This window comes from Vigna unguiculata, chromosome 2 (assembly GCF_037176805.1).
Source record: "Vigna unguiculata cultivar grain cowpea cultivar isolate G323 ecotype 2 chromosome 2, ASM3717680v1, whole genome shotgun sequence".
NCBI classification, from domain to species: Eukaryota; Viridiplantae; Streptophyta; class Magnoliopsida; order Fabales; family Fabaceae; genus Vigna; species Vigna unguiculata.
In genome coordinates, this window is record NC_140793.1 from 33125882 (window position 1) to 33146216 (window position 20335).

Below are 20335 nucleotides of genomic sequence, written 5' to 3' on the forward strand. Positions count from 1 at the left end.
TACAATTTGATATTTTTAAATACTAGAATACTTAGTAATATTTTAATAGTTTGAATGTTTGATTTATTTATTTGCCCAAATATATATGTTGATACTTTAATCTTTAATTACTATATTTATAATAATATTTCGAGAATTAGTGATTTCACTATTAAAAATAATAAATTAAGTAAATTCACTTTCATTATAATACAATAAATGTATAAAATAAATTACAAAAAATAAGAAACATTCGTATGTGAGTCAACCTATAAATTTACCAACTCGTGATGGATTAAAATTTATAGTTTACCGGAAAGTGAACCGAGTTGAACTAACCCTTGTTCAGCTCAACTCAAATGTGAACCAGGTTGTCTTAATTTGACACTCCTATTTTTACTTTACTATTACAACAAAAATATTGAGTTAGTAATTTGTGTTTTTTTTCTACCTATGCTTCTTTACTTGCCTGAGTTTGGGTTAATGGATATATATATATATATATATATATATATATATATATATATATATATATATATATATATATATATATATATATATATATGTTTTGCTTTAAAAAAAACACGAATTTATTTTTAAAATAAATTTGATTTTATAAATGTTAATAAAAAAACATACACAATCGAATTATAAGTCATTAAAGTACTGTTAAATTTACTTTGGCAAATTGGTTTTTAAAAATATTTAAATAAAAATTATTAATAAGAATAATCTATTTTAAAAAATAATTAAAATACTCGTTATGACGTATATATATTCAGATCCAACTACTTTTAGCTCGAATGTATATGGTCATGGAATGAAAAAAAAGACAAAATTTTTGAGACCATTAATGTAGAGACACGTACTAGTAGGAAGGTGCATTAATAGCAAAAACTTCTTAATTGCGGGCTATTATTATTGAGACCATTAATGGACGCCTAACTCAAAGGACCATTAAAGTCAAAGCCCAACTCTCTTGTCATTTTCAATTCACCATCATTGATTCAAATGTTGAAATAAAGCTAACCGCTTAGCTTTGAAAATCCCTTTTAGTTACATAAATTAAGTCGTTAATCTTTTTGACCTTAGTGAATTATCTTAATTTATATCTTTTGATGAAAGTGTATTTAGTAATCTAAGTCTGTTTGATCCATCTTATTTTAAATTTATAAGTGATAAGTGAAAACACCACAAGATCAGGGACTCACGTTTCATCGTTATTTATTAATATATATATATATATATATATATATATATATATATATATATATATATATATATATATATATATATATATAATATAAAGTTTCTTACTTGGTTAGTTCTGCTTGTTGAATAAACTGCTTACATGTTAAAGAGTTTGTTTTAAAAACTATTTGACTCGGCTTCCTTTTTTCAAAGAGAAAACAAATTGAGTTAAACATACTGATTGAAATTAATTTAAATATTTTAGTTTTTTTTAAATATAATGAAAATAAAATATATTCAATTTTAAGTATATATGTTTGGTTGGGTAGAGATCAACCGCTGAAAAAACAAAATTAAATATTTTAGAAGAAAAGGAAAAAAGTGAAGAAATAACAGTAATAGAGGATAGATTTATAATTTGGCTTTTCACTGTTTTATCAATTTTGGTTTTTCATTAGACAACTCTTAAAATTCACTGAAGATAGATTTATAATTTATTTAAGTAGTTGTCGGTATTTATATGAAGTATCTACCATCAAATTGTGAATGAATAGAAAATGATTTTTATAGTTCAATAGAGGTTTCACATTGATTAAAAATAAAACGAGTTTATAATATGTAAATAGGTACAAACTTCATTTTACAAACTGATTTTGTAGGGTTGAGTTAGACTTAAATTTCAATTATTTACATGATATCAGAGTCATGAGTTAGAGTTTATTCTAACGAGATTTGTTATTTGTTCTCAGTCTATTCTGTCACCCGCTATCGAAAATTTGTTATTTGTTAGGTCTATCATGTCACCCACTATTGAATTATCCATTAATGTCTAGTCTTACGCTCAAGATATATATATACTTTGGCATGGGAGTGTTTGAAATTTCACATTGACAAAAAATAAAATGAGTTTCTAATATATAAGTACGTGTAAACATCACCTTAATTATAAATCAACTTTGTAGAGTTGAATTAGACTTAAAATCAACTTCTTTATAAACATGATTAAAAATCCTTTGTTCATGGTTGTCTTACATTAAAGAAAAATTTGAAATTTTTTTTAACACAATGTTCACAAAATTTCAATTGTTCAATTTTGTACTGCCAAACAAGTCATACTTCTTTAATTCAACTAATTCCTTGTAATTTACAAGACTTAAACTTTTTATGCCATATTTTAGTTTTAGATAAGACGATTTGCCCAACAACAAACCACAAATATAATAGGTAAAAGCTAAACGTAAGAAGAGGAATAAAAAGAAATCATATATACAAATAACATTATTCAATTGAAGTATTACCAAACTCCAATATACTTTTACACAAAAATTTACTACAATTCATCATTAAACATACAACAGTACCATTATAACTAATACCTATGAAATATCCCTAAACTAACGAAAGAGACATGTACATTGTTTTTCATTGTAAAACTAACAAAAATTACTTAAACAGTTTCACTAGATAATATATATTTTTAATAAATAGAAAGATTAGACAGATTATTAAAACCACCTAACACATAATAGAAACTACATATGAAATACTGATACAGTTAAATAATTTAAAAACTTTTAGACAATATTTTATTAAGTGAATTAAGTGAATCTTCCAGAAAGATAATATTGCGACTTTACACTTCTCTTACCAAAAAGTGAAAAAAATAAAAATAAAAAGATTAGACAATTGAGAACTCATAACCTGTTTTTCACATGTAAAGCATTATTTTATATTATTGCTACTAAAGTTTTGTATCCTCATTTATTTATGCACACGTGTATGACTTATAACCTATTCTATATCCATCAATACGTGACTTGCGTTCATACAAAAAAAATATCTTGTTTCTTTTCTTTTCTTTTTCTTTAATCCGTTACCCCACTTACTTAATGCTCCTTTTGTCCTTATATGTCCTTTTAGTTAGAAAATCAGATTGTCTTATTACTTTGTCATTTAAGTTTTTTATCGAAAGAGTAAGTATTTTTTATATTGAAAGAGTAATACTATTCACTTATGTTTTCATTATTTTTCTATATTCTCTCCTATATTTGTATATTTTCATATATCTTCGCTTCTTCCCTCTTTCTTATAACTGTCTAAATATCTACTTAGTTTCACTGTTAGAAAAAACACTGGTAGTATAACTTTTTATATCATTATCTAATTACGAGCTATGACAGTTACATAAATTAAAAATTGAATTGCATATTTAACTTTTACAGTTATAGTACTTCTCATGTTTAATTTCTAAACATTTTTTAGACTTACGGAAATAAAAATAACATACACAAAGATTGAAAAAAAAAAATAATAACGAAGAAAATACTTAAATATAAAAGCTAAAACAGAATTTGTTCATAATCATAAAAAACAAACCTAGATTTAAAACATCTAATGACAGTTACAACGTACTACCCTTGTTCTTTTCGCTGTTCAGAGTTCGTCAACCCACCACGAACCACAGCGAAATCGACATTTGATTCCCACTACTACCTCCACGCTCTACCATGATAGGTTCGCACACAACAAAGTGAACAAAAAAAACAAAGAACAAAGCACAAATACACACACAGAGATTCCCCTTTCCAACGGAATCAAGTGGATCACCAAAGTGTTTACCTTCTTGCCTCAATCTCAAGGTGAACGTGTTCGAGCAGCACCGGAATAACGATATCCGGCGAGCTTAACTGCGGCAAATGGCCTTCGGTGGGAACAACCTCCACGATGGACTCAGCAGCAATGTTCTGGTGGAGGTACTCCGAGATCACCACCGGAACCGCCATGTCCTTCTCCGCCTGGATGATGTGGCAGGGGACGCTGACAAGATTCAGAATGTGTCTCATATCGCTTTGAAATATTGTCCGCGACACCATCAGCCCTATGTCGGGCCTCATGTTGAACAACGTTCGACTAAACTCCTGCACCGCCACAGACTCCAAGTCTCCGCCCACAGCCAGCGGAGCGAACCCGCAGCACCACGCTTTGTAATTCGTCGCCATAGCATCGAACAGTTGGTTCAGCTCTTCCTGCTCAAACCCTCCATAGTAATCCACGTCGTTCAAATACCTGAAAAAGAGAACAAGAAATTGAAAATCAATACGAATAAATTATTGTTTGCTCAGTGACTAGTATACTTTTAACTTAATTCACGATTACCTGGGGGAAGCGCCCACCATAACGAGCTTGGTGAAGAGATCGGGGCGAGCAATGGAAGCAATAGCACCAACCATTCCGGAAACAGAGTGGCCAACGAAAATGCAAGATTCAACCTGAAGCTCTTCTAGAATGGCCAGCAAATCAGAGGCGTAACCTTCTAAGGTGGCGTAACGCTCGAAATCGAAGTATTCAGGGTTAGTGGTACCCGCGCCCATGTTATCGTAGAGAACGACACGGTAATCGTCGACGAGATAAGGTACAAAGTGTTTCCACACAGATTGATCCGTGCCGAAACCATGACCCAGAACGATGTACTCGGTGCCTGATCCCAAAATTTTCACGTTGTGAGCTTCCGCCGCTATCCCCATTTCTTGTCACTTCTTCCTCTCTCCGTTATGGGTTTTGTTTTGCTCAGTTACCGGCCACCGTGTGAAAGCACGACTTTGGGGATCACAGGTTCGCCGCCCTTTATTGTATTCGGATTTCTACGGGGAACAAGTGGCACCACATCTGCAGATATATACAATAATTATCTCGCAAAAACTTGACCCGGAATAGATACAGTGTAATTTTATTGGTCACCAAAAAGAAGAAGATTCGGGATTTTTAGTTGTTCGCTAGATTAGAAATCAAGTGGACAAAATATGTTCTGTCCCCAATACAGGGAAAAAAAAATAACTCCTACCTATCCTTGGAAAGGATAATACAAACAAGGGAGAAAAAAAATGGCATTGAACTTAAATAAATAAATAATCTTTTAGACATTAAATTTGTGATTTTTTATAATTATTTTTTTGAATTCATATATTTATAAATTATTTATTTTAGCACATGGGATTTTTATTTTTATTTTTCTAGTTACTTGAAGTTCAAATAATGAGACTTGGAAATTTTCCGGATAATATATATAATAAATACTAAAGTAAATAATTTTAAAATGAAGAGAGGTAGTTTGTACAAGCACACCTCTACTCAACAAACTTTGGGCCTTTCCGTACATCTCCAAACAATTCTCTTTCGTTCCAAAAATATTTCAAATTGTTTTTATGTCGAATTAATCGAATAGTATTCGCTTTCATTTAGAATTTTCAAATTGGTATTCGTTTTTAAAAAGGTTTTAATTTCGTTCTAACTTTTTGAAAAAGTGTTTTAATTAGGTTATTTTTAGAAAGAAAAAAAATATTAATAGTGTGCCACGTGTTAGCCTATGATTTTTTTAATTTTTTTAATTAAAAAAAATGTCACGTGTCAAGGTACCGCCACGACGTGACAAGCTATCTGCCAAATGTTCATTTTAATTTAGTCTCCACATATGTCTATTTGTTTCAAATTATTTCTCGCATATGTTTATTGGTTTCAATTTAGTCCCTGTTTTATTTGTTTCAATTTTGTTCAAATATTTTTTTACAAAATAGGGAAATATATTCTCTCCTTAAAATAAAATTTATTATTTATATAAATGTTATATTGATATTTGTTATTAAAAATGACTTACAAAATTAATTACTCATATTTACATTAAAATTTAATTGTAAAAGTCATAAATAACAAAACATAGGTATAACAATTTCAATAATACTCATATTTTTTTTATTAAAAATGACTTCATAACATATTACATTTTTTTCTTAATTGTTAATTCATGTTTTGTTATTCATAACTTTTACCACTAAACTTTAATATAAATATTAATACTTAATTTTGTAAGTCATGTTTTAGTAACAAATATCAATATAACATTTATATAAATAATACATTTTGTCTTAAAAGACATATAATACATTTTTATTTTGAAAAAAAAAATATTCGGACTAAATTGAAACAAATAAAGTGAATACTAAATTGAAATAAATAAATACATGTGGGGATTAAATTGAAATTAAGATAATAATACTTGACAGGAACATACATTAACATCCATAAAAAGTAAAAAAAAATAAAAATAAAGTATTGGATGTCAACATCCGTATAATAAAAATATAAAATGTCCGTATTAGGAGGAAAAAAACCTTGAGAATGAGGTGAGAGAGAGAAAAAAATATTGTTATTCTTTAATTGAAGCGCAAAATGAAAACGTAGAAGTATAGAAAAAGTGTTTGAAGACGAAGGAAAAAAACCCTCACAAACTAGTCAAGATGTTAAAACCAGTATTCTGGCCCAACTAGCCAAAGAATAACAAACTGTACAATCTTAATTTTAAAGAATCAACATCCCATTAATTTATTATTACAAAAATGTAAAATATATATATATATATATATATATATATATATAACTAAACTCATCCATTTAATTTTATAAGTCATTAAGAATATCTATAGTATTTACCAAAATCCAATAAATTCTTTGTGAGGTGTAAGGTCCACTTTTCGTGATGCCTTCTTCTTAAGGTTGTCCCTGACCTTTGGGCCTGAGGGCTGGCCCAATAAGAAAAAAAAAAGAAGCCTGACCTAAAGTTGTCCAAAACCCTAATTCTGGCATTTTTGCGTAAAACAGATTTCCACACACCCTTGAGCTACTGCTGCCGTCTCTGCTAGGGTTTGGTCCTCCGTTTCGTTCGAGTTAGTTCAACCTCGTTGCTCTTGCACGTAAGTTTGTTCCATGACCTTAAACCCTCTCTAAGTTATTTTCGTGTTCAATGTTGGGGTTCACCGTAGTAAACCTAATCTCCCTTCTGTGCCACTATCTCCAGCTCTTCAATCTGCTCGTGAGGCTGGTGCAGTGGTGGGCTTAGGTGTCAAAGTTATTGTTGCTAGCTCATTCCAGGTAAGGGAAGCTAGGACCCTCGGTTTCTGGTGTTTTTTTTTTTTTATGTTTGGTCAATTATTTCATGTCTGTATTGGTTGGTGGTTGTTTGGGATTGATTTAAGCATGTTTTGGTTTGTGGTTTTTGGCTACTGTACGCAAAAATAGTGGTGGGTGCTGGTTTTCTCGTCCAAGCGAGCTAGTCTCGCCTAAGCGAGATTATCAATGGCTCGCCCATGACTTTTCCTCTCGAATTGTCGCCTAGGTGACTTGTTTTTTTTTTAGTGAGGAGTGCTCTTGCCTAGGCGAGAAGGGACTCGCCTAAGCGAGACCTCGCAGAGCCCTCTGACCCCTTGTTGCGCCCTCACCTAGGCGAGATGGGGTTCGCCTGAGCGAGAGGGTTCCCCTCGCCTGAGCAAGCCCTGTTAGCTTGGCGAGGCAGAGGGCAGTTTTTGATGTTGTTATTGAGTGTTTCACCGATGCGTGGCTTGTTTATCTGCCCTAATTACTTTACTAGAAGGATTGTGTGATGATAGCATGATTAATATGTTACTTATGAAATGGAAATGGCATGATAATTGATTGGGTATGAATTGGAAAGCATGAATGGTATGAATTGTTGATTACACATGATATTTATGTTATGGGGAATTCTTGATTGGTGGGAGGAATATGTTTAAAGTATGAGTAGGGCATAATTCCATGACTCTTGTAGTGAGAGATCTTGGTGGCGCCTCATCGGTTGGACGTAATTCCATGGACCCTTTTAAGGGGAGTCCCTGGTGGTGCCTCGACAAAAGGACATAATTCCACGGGGGTCGTGGTGGTGCCTTAGGGCCAGGGCGTAATTCCATGAAGGCCACGTGGTGGTGCCTCTTGAAAGGGTATAATTCCGTGAAGGCCTCGCGGTGACGCCTCATTGCTAGGACATAATTCCACTGCCACGTGGTGGTACCTTAGTTACGTATCCGAATAGTTAAATCTTAGGTTTTTATATGGATGGGTACTTCACATGTGGGTGTCTGCTATGTATGTTTGGATGTGAAATGGTATGTTAAGTGCCTGATATGATGATTTATTCGCTAGCTTACCCTTTCGCTTGCTTGTGTGTTATGCGTGGTCTCTTCCTTTGCAATGATCATCAACCCTGTTGATGTGAGCAGATGTGAGAACCCTTTACAATGGTGAGGATAATAGGGATGTTGCAGCTTGATGGATTGGATGGTATTGGGCCCACTGTGGGGCCCATTGCTGACGTACTTTTATTAGTTATGACTTTTCTTGTCCGAACGAGACCTAGTATGATTATTTGTCTTTCCAGCGTATTTTTGTTTGGGCCATGTGGAGCCCTTTTTCTTGTAACCTGAGTATATCTGATGTGTTGTATACCTTTATACCCTAAACCTCGTACTTTTTGAATATTCCTGTATGTGATGTTTTATTAATTTGAGGTTATTCAGTTTTTAAGATGTTATTCGAGGGACCAAAGTTAATTCAATAAGTTTCTTCATAATTAAATCTTTCTTAAATTAACCTTTCTAAAAAATTATAATATATACGATTAATTTTTTTTCGTACAAAAGATTTACTTTTCAGTATTTACAAGAAAAAAATAGAAGATATTTTAATTTTTTGAATTAATAATTTTATCGATACAATCCATGAAGTTTTTGTTATCGGGTAGATAGGATATCCACGGCAATTATTTATGGATGGATTGATTTAATGTTTTATTAAATAATCGAATTTCTAGTTATTCGTTATGGATGAACATCAATTAATGAAATTCAAAATATAATAAATCAAAATAATTTTTCTATGCATTTAATTTGTCACTCCAGGTCGTATTTCAGAAAAGTTCTAAATTTTAGTCTCCATCACAACAATTCTCTTCGGGTTGCTTTTGAAAAAATTATATTCAAAATAAAAAATATATAATATGAATTTCTTAAAATTATATTAATAGATTTTCTTTGTTTCATTGAGATAATATTATTAAGATTAATTATCAAATTTAAAATGTTGTTTGTTTTAAAGTATAAAAATTTTGTTACAATTTTTTTTAAATATCGGAAAAAATATTTAAATATTCTTTATTTCGGTTTCTAAAAAGATGTATTGGAGAAAATATAATTTTAACTTTTAGATAAATTATTTGATATAAAATAATATTTCAGTGAATTTTAAAATAGTTAAATATGTTTTTGGTCCTTTAACTTTCAATGAATTTTAGAATTAGTCCATTTCGAAATTTTGGACCAAGTTAGTCCTTCATCTTTCGAAATACGTAAATTTAGTCATTTTAATCGAATTTTGTTAAGTTTATTTAACATTCACGCACGTTTCATAATAGTATTTTAGTTAACATCAAAGTAAAAATGTGTCAAATAATATAAACAACTCAAATACAATCCTAAAATGCGTACGAAACATCAAATAAACCTCACAAAATTTAATTAAAATGACTAAATCCATGTATTTTAAAAAATAAATGACTAAATTGATAAAAAAATTTGAAATGAACTAATTCCAAAATTTATTGAAAGTTAATGGATAAAAACATATTTAACTCTTCCTAAAAATGGTTTACGTGACCTATTATAATTTAATTAAAATATTAAAAGATAGATACTTCATAACAAGAAAACGAAATAATACATTTAATTTCATTAAAAGAATGAAAAGAAAATACATTTTCTGACTATACTCCTTCTTTATCGTTATGGATGGTCCGAATTAATGGGAACTTGACATTTTCCTTGCAAACATCATAGGCATCAAACCCAGGACAGAGACTCCAGTGCATCTTGTCTAAGCCCAATTAACACTTATCCATAATGGGGCCGTAACCATAGGCACGTTCTGCGACTTGGTCGTGCTTTTGGTCCACTAGATTGCGACCACAAAGGAAAAGTGAAGACAAAACTGAGTAAGAAGAAAATGAAACTTAACAGGAATGGGAACGAAAAGAGATGGGGCAACTATTATTAATGTTCTTCTTATTTAATTTCATCTATTAAAAATTAATAAGAAAAAATATATTTTCCATGTATTTTTAGCACTCGACCTTACTTTTTAAACTGGTTTTCTCTGTTTATAGCAATGGAAAAATGATAGAATTTACTTGAGAATATAAATTTTTTGTTGTTGAAATTATGATTAATTAAAAATTATATATCCACGTTAAATGACATAACCTAGAGATGACGGCATCCCTCCGGTGTTCCCACTTGTAAACTGGGCAGCAGAGCACAACATGTCTTTATCAGAATATAGATATTTTGGTTCTATCACAAAAGTGCCCTGCTCTTTAGGTTACTTTAGAAAAGATGAGTACGGAAAATAATAAAAATAATATATATGTCTCATTTATTTAAGTATTTATCCACAAAATTTACTTAATTTTTTATATATATTTTCTCTTTTATCACAGTACTAAACATTTTTGTGTAATTATATTTAAAATGATATATTATAACAATATTGTTTCTCCTGTTCTTTAGATTATCTTAAAAAAAAGTGAGAAAAACGGTTAAAATAATAAATAGTTGGAAAAGAATAAAAGTATTTATAAGATAATATATATATATATATATATATATATATATATATATATATATATATATATATATATATATATATATATATATATATATATATATATATATAAATTTGTGGTAATAGGTGGATTGAGTTAGTGTTTAGAAAATATTATTTTATTCTTAATTCTTTTAAGTTATATGAGGTCCAATGCCTATTAGGTCTTAGCCTAATACTAATTGGGTCTTAAATTTAATATCAATAGGGTTGTTGTCTATATAATGATATTGTAAATTAGGGTTTAAGGTTAATTATTCAATTAGTTATTCAAGACATGACAAACGGTATGAATTGAATGGAGAATTTTGAAAAGCAATGAAAGATGAAAAGAATTTAGAAATAGGAAAAATATACATAAAGGAAGTTTCGAGAGAATAAGAGAGATATAATTGTTTTAATGTTGTGGTTGATCGTATACTAATCTTTTTGGTAAGAACAATAATATGTTTGAATGCAGCGACGGATCTCAATTAAAAGTATTAAAAGAATAAAAATAATATACTCAAATTTTATATATTTAATTATGTAAATAATTATAAGTTATTTCAAAGTATTTGATATGGAATAAACAATCATCATTCTAATATTGAATATTTGATAATATTATGTTTCTTTATCGTAATTTTTTTTCTTTATAAAAATTAATATTGAAGTACTTAGAAAACGGGTATGGGTATGGTACGAGATTATACCCGTTATCTGGTGGGGATGAGAATGGGAAAAAAGTTTAATACCCGTTGAGTTTGGGTATGGGGATGAATTTTTTTTTACGGGGATGGAGATGGGTATGGGATAGTGAAACTCGTTCTTGTCCCGCCCCATTACCATACGTAATCTTAACCATTTTAAAAAAGGTTCCTCTAATTAAACAATTGAATCTTTAGTATCATACTTAAAATAAGTGAATAAGTAAATATATAGTAATTTCATCTTCACGCTTCACGAACATCTTTCCTTTTATCACTTTACAATAAATAAATTTATTATTTTATTCTTAACCGATATACCTATGTTTTTTTTTATAAAAAAACTAAGATTAAAAATTAATTTATCAAAATCTAAAAAATACTGAGAAACGAAATTGCTACAAAAAGAGAACAACCAAAATAAAATTTATTAATCCTTATTATATTTACTTTTTTATTTTATTATTTATTAACATTAAATATTATATTTTATAACAAAAATAGAAATAACACTAAAAAATTTTTTGGTGGGGAGTGCGGAAGTCATGGGCCATATAATCCTTCTAAGCTCCGCAAACGTACGTACGTACGTATGTATGTAAGTATATATGGATGTATGTATGGATGTATGTATGTATGTATGTATACATGCATGTATATATGTATGTATGCATGTATGTATGTATGTGTGTATGTATGAATGTATGCATGTATGTATGGATGAATGTATGTATGTATGCACACATGTATGTGTTATGCATGTATTTAAAATGATATATTATAACAATATTGTTTCTCCTATTCTTTAGATTACCTTAAAAAAAGTGAGAAAAACAGTCAAAATAATAAATAGTTGGAAAAGAATAAAAGTATTTATAAGATAATATATATATAAATTTGTGGTAATAGGTGGATTGAGTTAGTGTTTAGAAAATATTATTTTATTCTTAATTCTTTTAAGTTGTATGAGGTCCAATGCCTATTAGGTCTTAGCCCAATACTAATTGGGTCTTAAGTTTAATATCAATAGGGTTGTTATGTCTATATAATGATATTGTAAATTAGGGTTTAAGGTTAATTATTCAATTAGTTATTCAAGACATGACAAACGGTATGAATTGAATGGAGAATTTTGAAAAGCAATGAAAGATGAAAAGAATTTAGAAATAGGAAAAATATGCATAACGGAAGTTTCGAGAGAATAAGAGAGATATAATTGTTTTAATGTTGTGGTTGATCGTATACTAATCTTTTTGGTAAGAACAATAATATGTTTGAATGCAGCGACGGATCTCAATTAAAAGTATTAAAAGAATAAAAATAATATACTCAAATTTTATATATTTAATTATGTAAATAATTATAAGTTATTTCAAAGTATTTGATATGGAAGAAACAATAATCATTCTAATATTGAATATTTGATAATATTATGTTTCTTTACCGTAATTTTTTTTCTTTATAAAAATTAATATTGAAGTACTTAGAAAACGGGTATGGGTATGGTACGAGATTATACCCGTTATCCGGTGGGGATGAGAATGGGAAAAAAGTTTAATACCCGAGTTTGGGTATGGGGATGAATTTTTTTTACGGGGATGGAGATGGGTATGGGATAGTGAAACTCGTTCTTGTCCCGCCCCATTACCATACGTAATCTTAACCATTTTAAAAAAGGTTCCTCTAATTAAGCAATTGAATCTTTAGTATCATACTTAAAATAAGTGAATAAGTAAATATATAGTAATTTCATCTTCACGCTTCACGAACATCTTTCCTTTTATCACTTTACAATAAATAAATTTATTATTTTATTCTTAACCGATATACCTATGTTTTTTTTTATAAAAAAACTAAGATTAAAAATTAATTTATCAAAATCTAAAAAATACTGAGAAACGAAATTGCTACAAAAAGAGAACAACCAAAATAAAATTTATTAATCCTTATTATATTTACTTTTTTATTTTATTATTTATTAACATTAAATATTATATTTTATAACAAAAATAGAAATAACACTAAAAAATTTTTTGGTGGGGAGTGTGGAAGTCACGGGCCATATAATCCTTCTAAGCTCCGCAAACGTACGTACGTACGTATGTATGTAAGTATATTTGGATGTATGTATGGATGTATGCATGTATGTATGTATGTATACATGCATGTATATATGTATGTATGCATGTATGTATGTATGTGTGTATGTATGAATGTATGCATGCATATATGTATGCATGTATGTATGGATGAATGTATGTATGTATGCACGCATGTATGTGTGCATATATGCATGTATGTGTGCATGTATGTATGTATGCATGCACGCATGTATGTATGTATGTATGTATGCATGTATGTATGAATGGATAGATGTATTTATGTATGTGTATGTATGCATGTATGTATGCATATATGTATGTATGTTTGTATGCATGTATGTATATATGAATGTATGTATGTATGCATGCATGTACTAATGTATGTATGCATGCATGCATCTATGCATGAATATATGTATATACATGTATGTATGTATGTATGCATGCATGTATGTATTCATGTATGTATGTATGTATGTATGTATGTATGCATGCATGTATATATGTATGTATGTATATGTATGCATGCATGTATGCATACATGCATGTATGGATGTATGCATGCATGTATGTATGCATGTATGCATGTATATGTGTATGTATGCATGCATGCATGTATGCATGTATGTATGTATGTTGTATGTATGCATGCATGTATGTATGTATGCATGTATTTATGTATGTATGCATGTATGTATGTATGTGTGTATGTATGAATGTATGCATGCATATATGTATGCATGTATGTATGGATGGATGTATCTATGTATGCATGCATGTATGTGTGCTTGTATGCATGTATGTGTGCATGTATGTATGCATGCATGCACGCATGCATGCATGTATGTATGCATGTATGTATGCATGTATGTATGCATGCATGTATGTATGTATGGATATATGTATTTATGTATGTGTATGTATGCATGTATGTATGTATGTCTGTATGCATGTATGTATATATGGATGTATGTATGTATGTATGCATGTACTAATGTATGTATGTATGCATGCATCTATGCATGAATATATGTATATACATGTATGTATGCATGTATGTATGTATGTATGCATGCATGTATGTATTCATGTATGTATGCATGCATGCATGTATGGATGTATGCATGCATGTATGTATGCATGTATGTATGTATATATGTATGTATGCATGCATGTATGTATGTATGCATGTATGTTGTATGTATGCATGTATGTATGTATGCATTGTATTTATGTATGTATGCATGCATGTATGAATGTGTGCATGCATGTATGTATGTATGCATGCATGCATGTATGTATGTATGCATGTATGCATGTATGTATGCATGAGTGTATGCATGTATATATGTATGTATGTATGCATGAATATATGTATTTATGTATGTATGCATGTATGTATGTATATGCCAGTATGTATGTATGCATGTATGTATGTAAGTATGTATGTATGTATGTATGTATGCATGCATGTATATATGTATATATTTATGTATGGATGTATGTATGCATCTCACACCGAGAACATCTTGCATTCATGTTGATTATATTGAGCGAGAAAATAGAGTGAAGTTTGCTTACGAGTGACACAATCAACCACAATCTCAATTAAGAGAAATTCTAAATGACTCTGGTCGTGAAATTTAATTACGATTTAAAATATCAAAATCACTTCATTGAAGTAAGATTCATCCTCAATTTATATACTATATAGGATCTCTAATATAGCTGTTAAAATAGGTAATCCGGTCTGGCCCGGCTCGACCCACCACGGGTTGATTATTTAGTGAACCCAACCTGACTTACTTATTATACAAGCTAAAAATATTTGAACTCGGTCCAACCCACCATGTGTTGTTGGGTTAAACATGTTGGCTCATGGACACAATTAATTTAAAAAAATACAATTTTTTTTTTATTTTTTTCAGTCAAAACTAAATTATAATTATAATTAAAATCTAAATAAATTTCAATACAATCCAAATACAAACCAAAATCACAAAAATACAAATTATATATGTGTTTGGCTAAAAAATAAAAACTTAACCTGACCCGAATGCAAAGTCCAACTTAACAAAAAAACACTTGTATGAGTGTGACCCTTTATTTACACCAACTTGGCTCACCACGGGTTCAACCTGGGTAAGTCAGGTTCTAAGTGGGCCAGTTCAAAAATAAACCTGTATTGGAATTTTAAGAAAAATTTCAATCCAACCTAACTCGAACTTGTGATAGACTAGATTGACTCACAGGTTACCCATTTTCACAACTCTAATCTCCAACACTATCTTTTAAAGTTGTAAAAAATAAGTTTCACAACTCTAAAACTCGAAAAATGGTTAAAATTAGAAAAATATTTTGTTTCCTATTTGAGCAATACAATATTTAAGTCTAACCTTTTTAATCCGTGACTCGTGACTGACACAAATTTAGATGAAGGCAATATCTTTTTATAAAATAATTATTATTATATTTACTGATTAATATATATATATATATATATATATATATATATATATATATATATATAATCAAATAATCGTGTGAAAATTATGTTTATTAATTAAATTTTAAAAATATATGATTTTTATATTTATATTTATTTTTTTAAAGTGAGACAAAATATCCTGCTAGCTTGACATAGAGTTTCATCTAACCAACAAAAAATTATTATGAAAAGAATTTAGCTTTATATTTATTAAAAGGTGTTATAACAGTGAAAAATAATAAATTTATTCAAATAATAGAATAAAAATAGCAACAAAATACCATGAAAGTCAAATTCATTTGATTTAACAGGGTGCTGAGTTGTTTTAAATTGTCTGACGTTTTTTTTGTCTTCAATTTCTACAAATATAACAAATAACAAGAAAACAAAAACATATATCCTTGTTCTTTTGAAGCGCCCATTGTCAATCTACAATTACAACTTAACCGTTTTACATCACATTTACAATCCCCTTCTTTTGGCCATTGGTGACTACCACTTTCGAAATGTTTTTTCTTGTTTAAATGAGCTCAATTTCTTGCTAAAAAGCAAGGGACAGAGTAAAAGACGCTATTACTAGTTACTAGTACCAATGAAGTATGAACTTAAAGATCAAAATCATTTGCACTTTGAGAGAAGATATCAATGGGAGTATTAATGCAGCCATAATCTCCTTTATGTCTTGACCTACCATTTATAGATTCTTTCGAATGATCCAGATATAGAACGATCACTGTAATATCATCATGAAAATGACGCCTTAGACCTTTCTCAACTTTCTTTAACTCATCATACCTCATATCTCTCTTCTTTGCTGCCTCTTCCAGTGCAACTGTCACCACTCGTTTCGCTATTCCCTACAACACAAACCAATTACGTGTGTAAATGTTTGATTTTTAGTATTATGTTTTTTTGGTCCAACTCTTGTGTTTGTAGTTTGTTTGTTTGGTGTGGACTTACTGTTCTGGGATTTGTGGAGACAATTTGAACAACCTCTTCATCAGTTAAATGCTCCCAAAGTCCATCTGATGCAAAGACTAAAAACAGATCATTTGCCTTCAATTTCCGCATCAGTATCGATGGTTCCGCTGTCATCACAGGTCTCTTCAAGTATAGTGGACATGCAAATTGTTGGAACAAAGGGTTATCGTCAAAATTTGGTTTCTTCAAGTACGCATCTCCGATTGATCTTGATACCTGCAAGACCAAAAAATAGTTAAAAAAAAAAATTCCAATTTTTTATTTTTATCTGTTAGGTCTTGTAAGGGAGAATTACTGGAAAAACACATTTCAATGAAACATGTTCAAATCACATATAAAAAATCAATAACATGTATTTGATCAAATAACATGTATTCAAAGGTACCTGAATAATGCCCTTGATTCGCCAAACTCCACGAGTGCAAACCACAATGTGTGCGTCATCAGGGTGAAGAGCCTCCACCTCCTTTCTCACCTCCTCCACTCCAACGTTATGATCAGTAGACAAACGCTCCGCCACCACACCGCCGCAATTCGCCTCTCCTTCCGACGCTCTCCGGCCCAGAACCGCCCTTGAATCCCCTAGATTAGCAACATAAAGAACGTCTTTTGAAATCGCTCCCAGAAGACAGCACGAACCCACCGAAGCCATTTGTGGTCGCGAAATCCATGATTGTTTCACAAAACGCAAAAACTCTTCCTCTGTTACCGCGAACGCCTTCTTTATCACCTCCTCCGACAACCCACCTTCCTCTGCTGTGAACTCTGCCACGCAGAAACAATCACTTTCATCAACTTTCCACACCATTAATTATAAATCAATACCGTATATTAGCTACAACGAAGAAAGTACTGCTAATTTTAGAAACATCTGTATCATACTCTGTTTTTTTTCCTATGTTTTTGCTTTCAGAATTAAAAGAGCTTCCCGGAGAAATATATTATTACGTGGGCTGCACTGCACCATTATTATCGAAAATAATCTCCATAACTTTTGTGATGTTTTATAAGTTGAAAAATTAGAAAGATGATTATGGATGCAGATTATAATGATAGAAAGGAAATAAACGAATTTTGGGTTCTTACTGCGGAGGAAGGAGAAGAGATGATTGGTGATGAAACGGGAAGCTTGGGGTCCACCGTGGCCGTCGTATACGCCGACAAAGGTTGCGGAGGAAGAGGTGAAGACTTGTGCTTGATCTTCCAAGGAGGAATTAGCTTGTACTACTGCAATTGAGTAGTTCCCTGAAGCGTGTGGCTTAAGGTCAGTGTCCCAGAGAAGGGTTTGGTCGCTGCCTCCACCACCAAAGCACATCTCCAGTGGCCTCAGACATCGCTCCAACATCCTTAACGCGCTCTGTTTCTCTGCTATGCTATGCTCTGTTCTGTTGTTTGGTTCTGTGTGGTACGCGGTTAGTGGAAAAAAAAAGGAGTGAGTGAGTGAGTTTTGGGTTGGTGAAGTCACTATATAGTCTTGACCAGTGGAGAAAATGGAAATGAGGGGGAACGTGTGGATTCCGCGTTAAATGTAGGAAAAACAATAAACTAGTAAACTAAACTGTGGAGTGAATCAGAATCGCCACTGATTCATTCGCCTACTAGAGTATTGGACGGGGCGTTGCAAAAATGCAAAATATTTATATAAATATACAGAGAGAGAATGAAAAAGCAATTACTGATAAATCTTGTTGATTAAGTCACCTTATTTTGATGTTATACTACACGTAAATACTTATGGTTTCTTATTATAGTAATGTATTTTGTTAAAATCTATGGTAAACGTAAATATTATCTTAAATATAAAATCATAAAAATGATTAGCAACATGTAAATTTAATTATTGGTAGTTCCGATATTAAGTCGATAAAAGATGTTTAATTTATCTTTTATGCATATGTTTTTATTATATGTTCTTAAATTATTTAAAAATATTTATCCTTATGAATATTTTGTATCATTATTAGAAGATTTTAAATTGTTGTGATTGAACTCTTTTGTCACACACGTCTTGTTCTGTCTCTTCTCTTTACATACACGTCTCTGAGGATCAAATTCCTCAACACTAAATCATTATCTAATCTGTGTAGTAGAGAAGGTTTGGTATTCCCTCATTGTCAATTACGTGTATATTTTGTGCCCTTCTAGATTTTCCATCACAAAATGGGTCGAGTTCATAAATCGAAAACAACATAACCACTTAGCCCATTTTTTCAAGTTGAGAATTGTGTACACACTTAGATTTTGGTCAAGAATATATAGGTAAAAAAAATGTCATACTGTGAGTTACTAGTTCCAAATTCAGTTAAAGTACACAAGCGAAGAGAAAGAAATGGCTGAAAATGCATTTCATATCCTTAACGTATAGGGACCACACATTAGAAAAAACAATCAAAATAAGTAAAAGTAGAAGACCACGACTTGGACCAAGCAACATCAAACTTTAGGACTTGGATTTAAGAATATATAGAAATTTTGGATGGGAAAGTTTGAGAAAAGGGTTCTTAAGAGAATTTAAAATATATAGAGATAACGTGTTTCGATATTAGATTTAAAAAAAATTAAAATGATGAAAATTTTATACGAAATTTGTTTTCACCGATATGAAGGAGTTTGAAATGATAAACCGAGGAATTTCAAATAACGTAAAATAAAGGTTGCATGTGATTAATGTTAATTACTTTATCTGAAGAACTTACAAATGTATGAAATTTGAATTGCGTATTTAAAAAATAGAAGGAATTTAATTGGTGTGTTTACATTCCTATGTATTTCTTTTTTTGTTTTTTTTTTTCAAGATTTGAAATTCTTCACCAAAGCCTTAAAATTGACGTTGACTTGACTAGAACCATGTACATGTTAGCTTTTAGTTTTCTATTAGTTACCATACAAATATCCAAGAAAAAAAAATTACATTGACAGTACGCTTTGTTGTTTATTAATTACATATTTCATCTTTTAAAAATTACAATTAAAGTTAAATATTAATTTTAAATCTAAAGTTATAAATTCAAGAATAATTATTCTATAAAATAAAATTATCTCATACTCTATCACTTTATGATATATATCAGTTAATTTGATTGTTAAGTTTATCAAATTTTTATTTAACAACGTAGCTTGATAATTATTAATTTAGAACTATTTTTTTTTACAATTAACTTAATAACTATTTTTAACTAACATACTTTTTTTCTTTTTTTTTCTCGATTTAAACAACTAAAAGATACAGTTTACAAAGTATTTCTCCTTTTTTAAGTTATCTGAGACCATCTTGATTTTTTATATCACAAATCTTACTGAAAATAATTAGTTTGTATTAAAAGTATTTTTTGTCAAAAATAACGGAAAGAAAAGTAGAAGGATAGTGCGAGGAGTTAAAGTTAGGGTGTAAATAGCAGCTATCAAAA

At 30.2% G+C, this 20335-nt stretch overlaps 2 protein-coding genes and 1 long non-coding RNA gene across 3 annotated transcripts; 1 reads left to right on the forward strand and 2 right to left on the reverse strand.

Annotated features, from left to right (window-relative positions):
• Positions 1–3503: 3503 nt before the first annotated feature.
• LOC114166911 (karrikin insensitive 2 receptor CA-like) lies at positions 3504–5018 on the reverse strand. Its single transcript, XM_028051787.2, has 2 exons — positions 4327–5018; positions 3504–4236 (listed from the first exon to the last, which is right to left on the reverse strand). Exons 1-2 carry the CDS (start codon positions 4692–4694, stop codon positions 3786–3788), a joined length of 819 nt encoding a protein of 272 aa, XP_027907588.1. The 5' UTR covers positions 4695–5018; the 3' UTR covers positions 3504–3785.
• Positions 5019–6779: 1761 nt separating this feature from the next.
• On the forward strand, positions 6780–8530 carry LOC114174365 (uncharacterized). Its single transcript, XR_003602683.2, has 3 exons — positions 6780–6914; positions 7019–7092; positions 8235–8530. It is a non-coding gene; the product is annotated as an uncharacterized LOC114174365 (long non-coding RNA).
• Positions 8531–16329: 7799 nt separating this feature from the next.
• LOC114166977 (putative protein phosphatase 2C 63) lies at positions 16330–18421 on the reverse strand. Its single transcript, XM_028051866.2, has 4 exons — positions 18015–18421; positions 17314–17693; positions 16908–17144; positions 16330–16804 (listed from the first exon to the last, which is right to left on the reverse strand). Exons 1-4 carry the CDS (start codon positions 18271–18273, stop codon positions 16553–16555), a joined length of 1128 nt encoding a protein of 375 aa, XP_027907667.1. The 5' UTR covers positions 18274–18421; the 3' UTR covers positions 16330–16552.
• Positions 18422–20335: the final 1914 nt, after the last annotated feature.

Coding starts and splice junctions, on each gene's coding strand:
- LOC114166977 (XM_028051866.2), bottom strand. CDS start 18,273: ATGTTGGAGCGATGTCTGAGGCCACTGGAGATGTGCTTTGGTGGTGGA. Junction 17,145..17,313: donor GAATCAAGGGCATTATTCAG/GTACCTTTGAAT, acceptor TTGGTCTTGCAG/GTATCAAGATCAATCGGAGA. Junction 16,805..16,907: donor TCTCCACAAATCCCAGAACA/GTAAGTCCACAC, acceptor TTTGTGTTGTAG/GGAATAGCGAAACGAGTGGT.
- LOC114166911 (XM_028051787.2), bottom strand. CDS start 4,694: ATGGGGATAGCGGCGGAAGCTCACAACGTGAAAATTTTGGGATCAGGC. Junction 4,237..4,326: donor ATGGTGGGCGCTTCCCCCAG/GTAATCGTGAAT, acceptor TCTCTTTTTCAG/GTATTTGAACGACGTGGATT.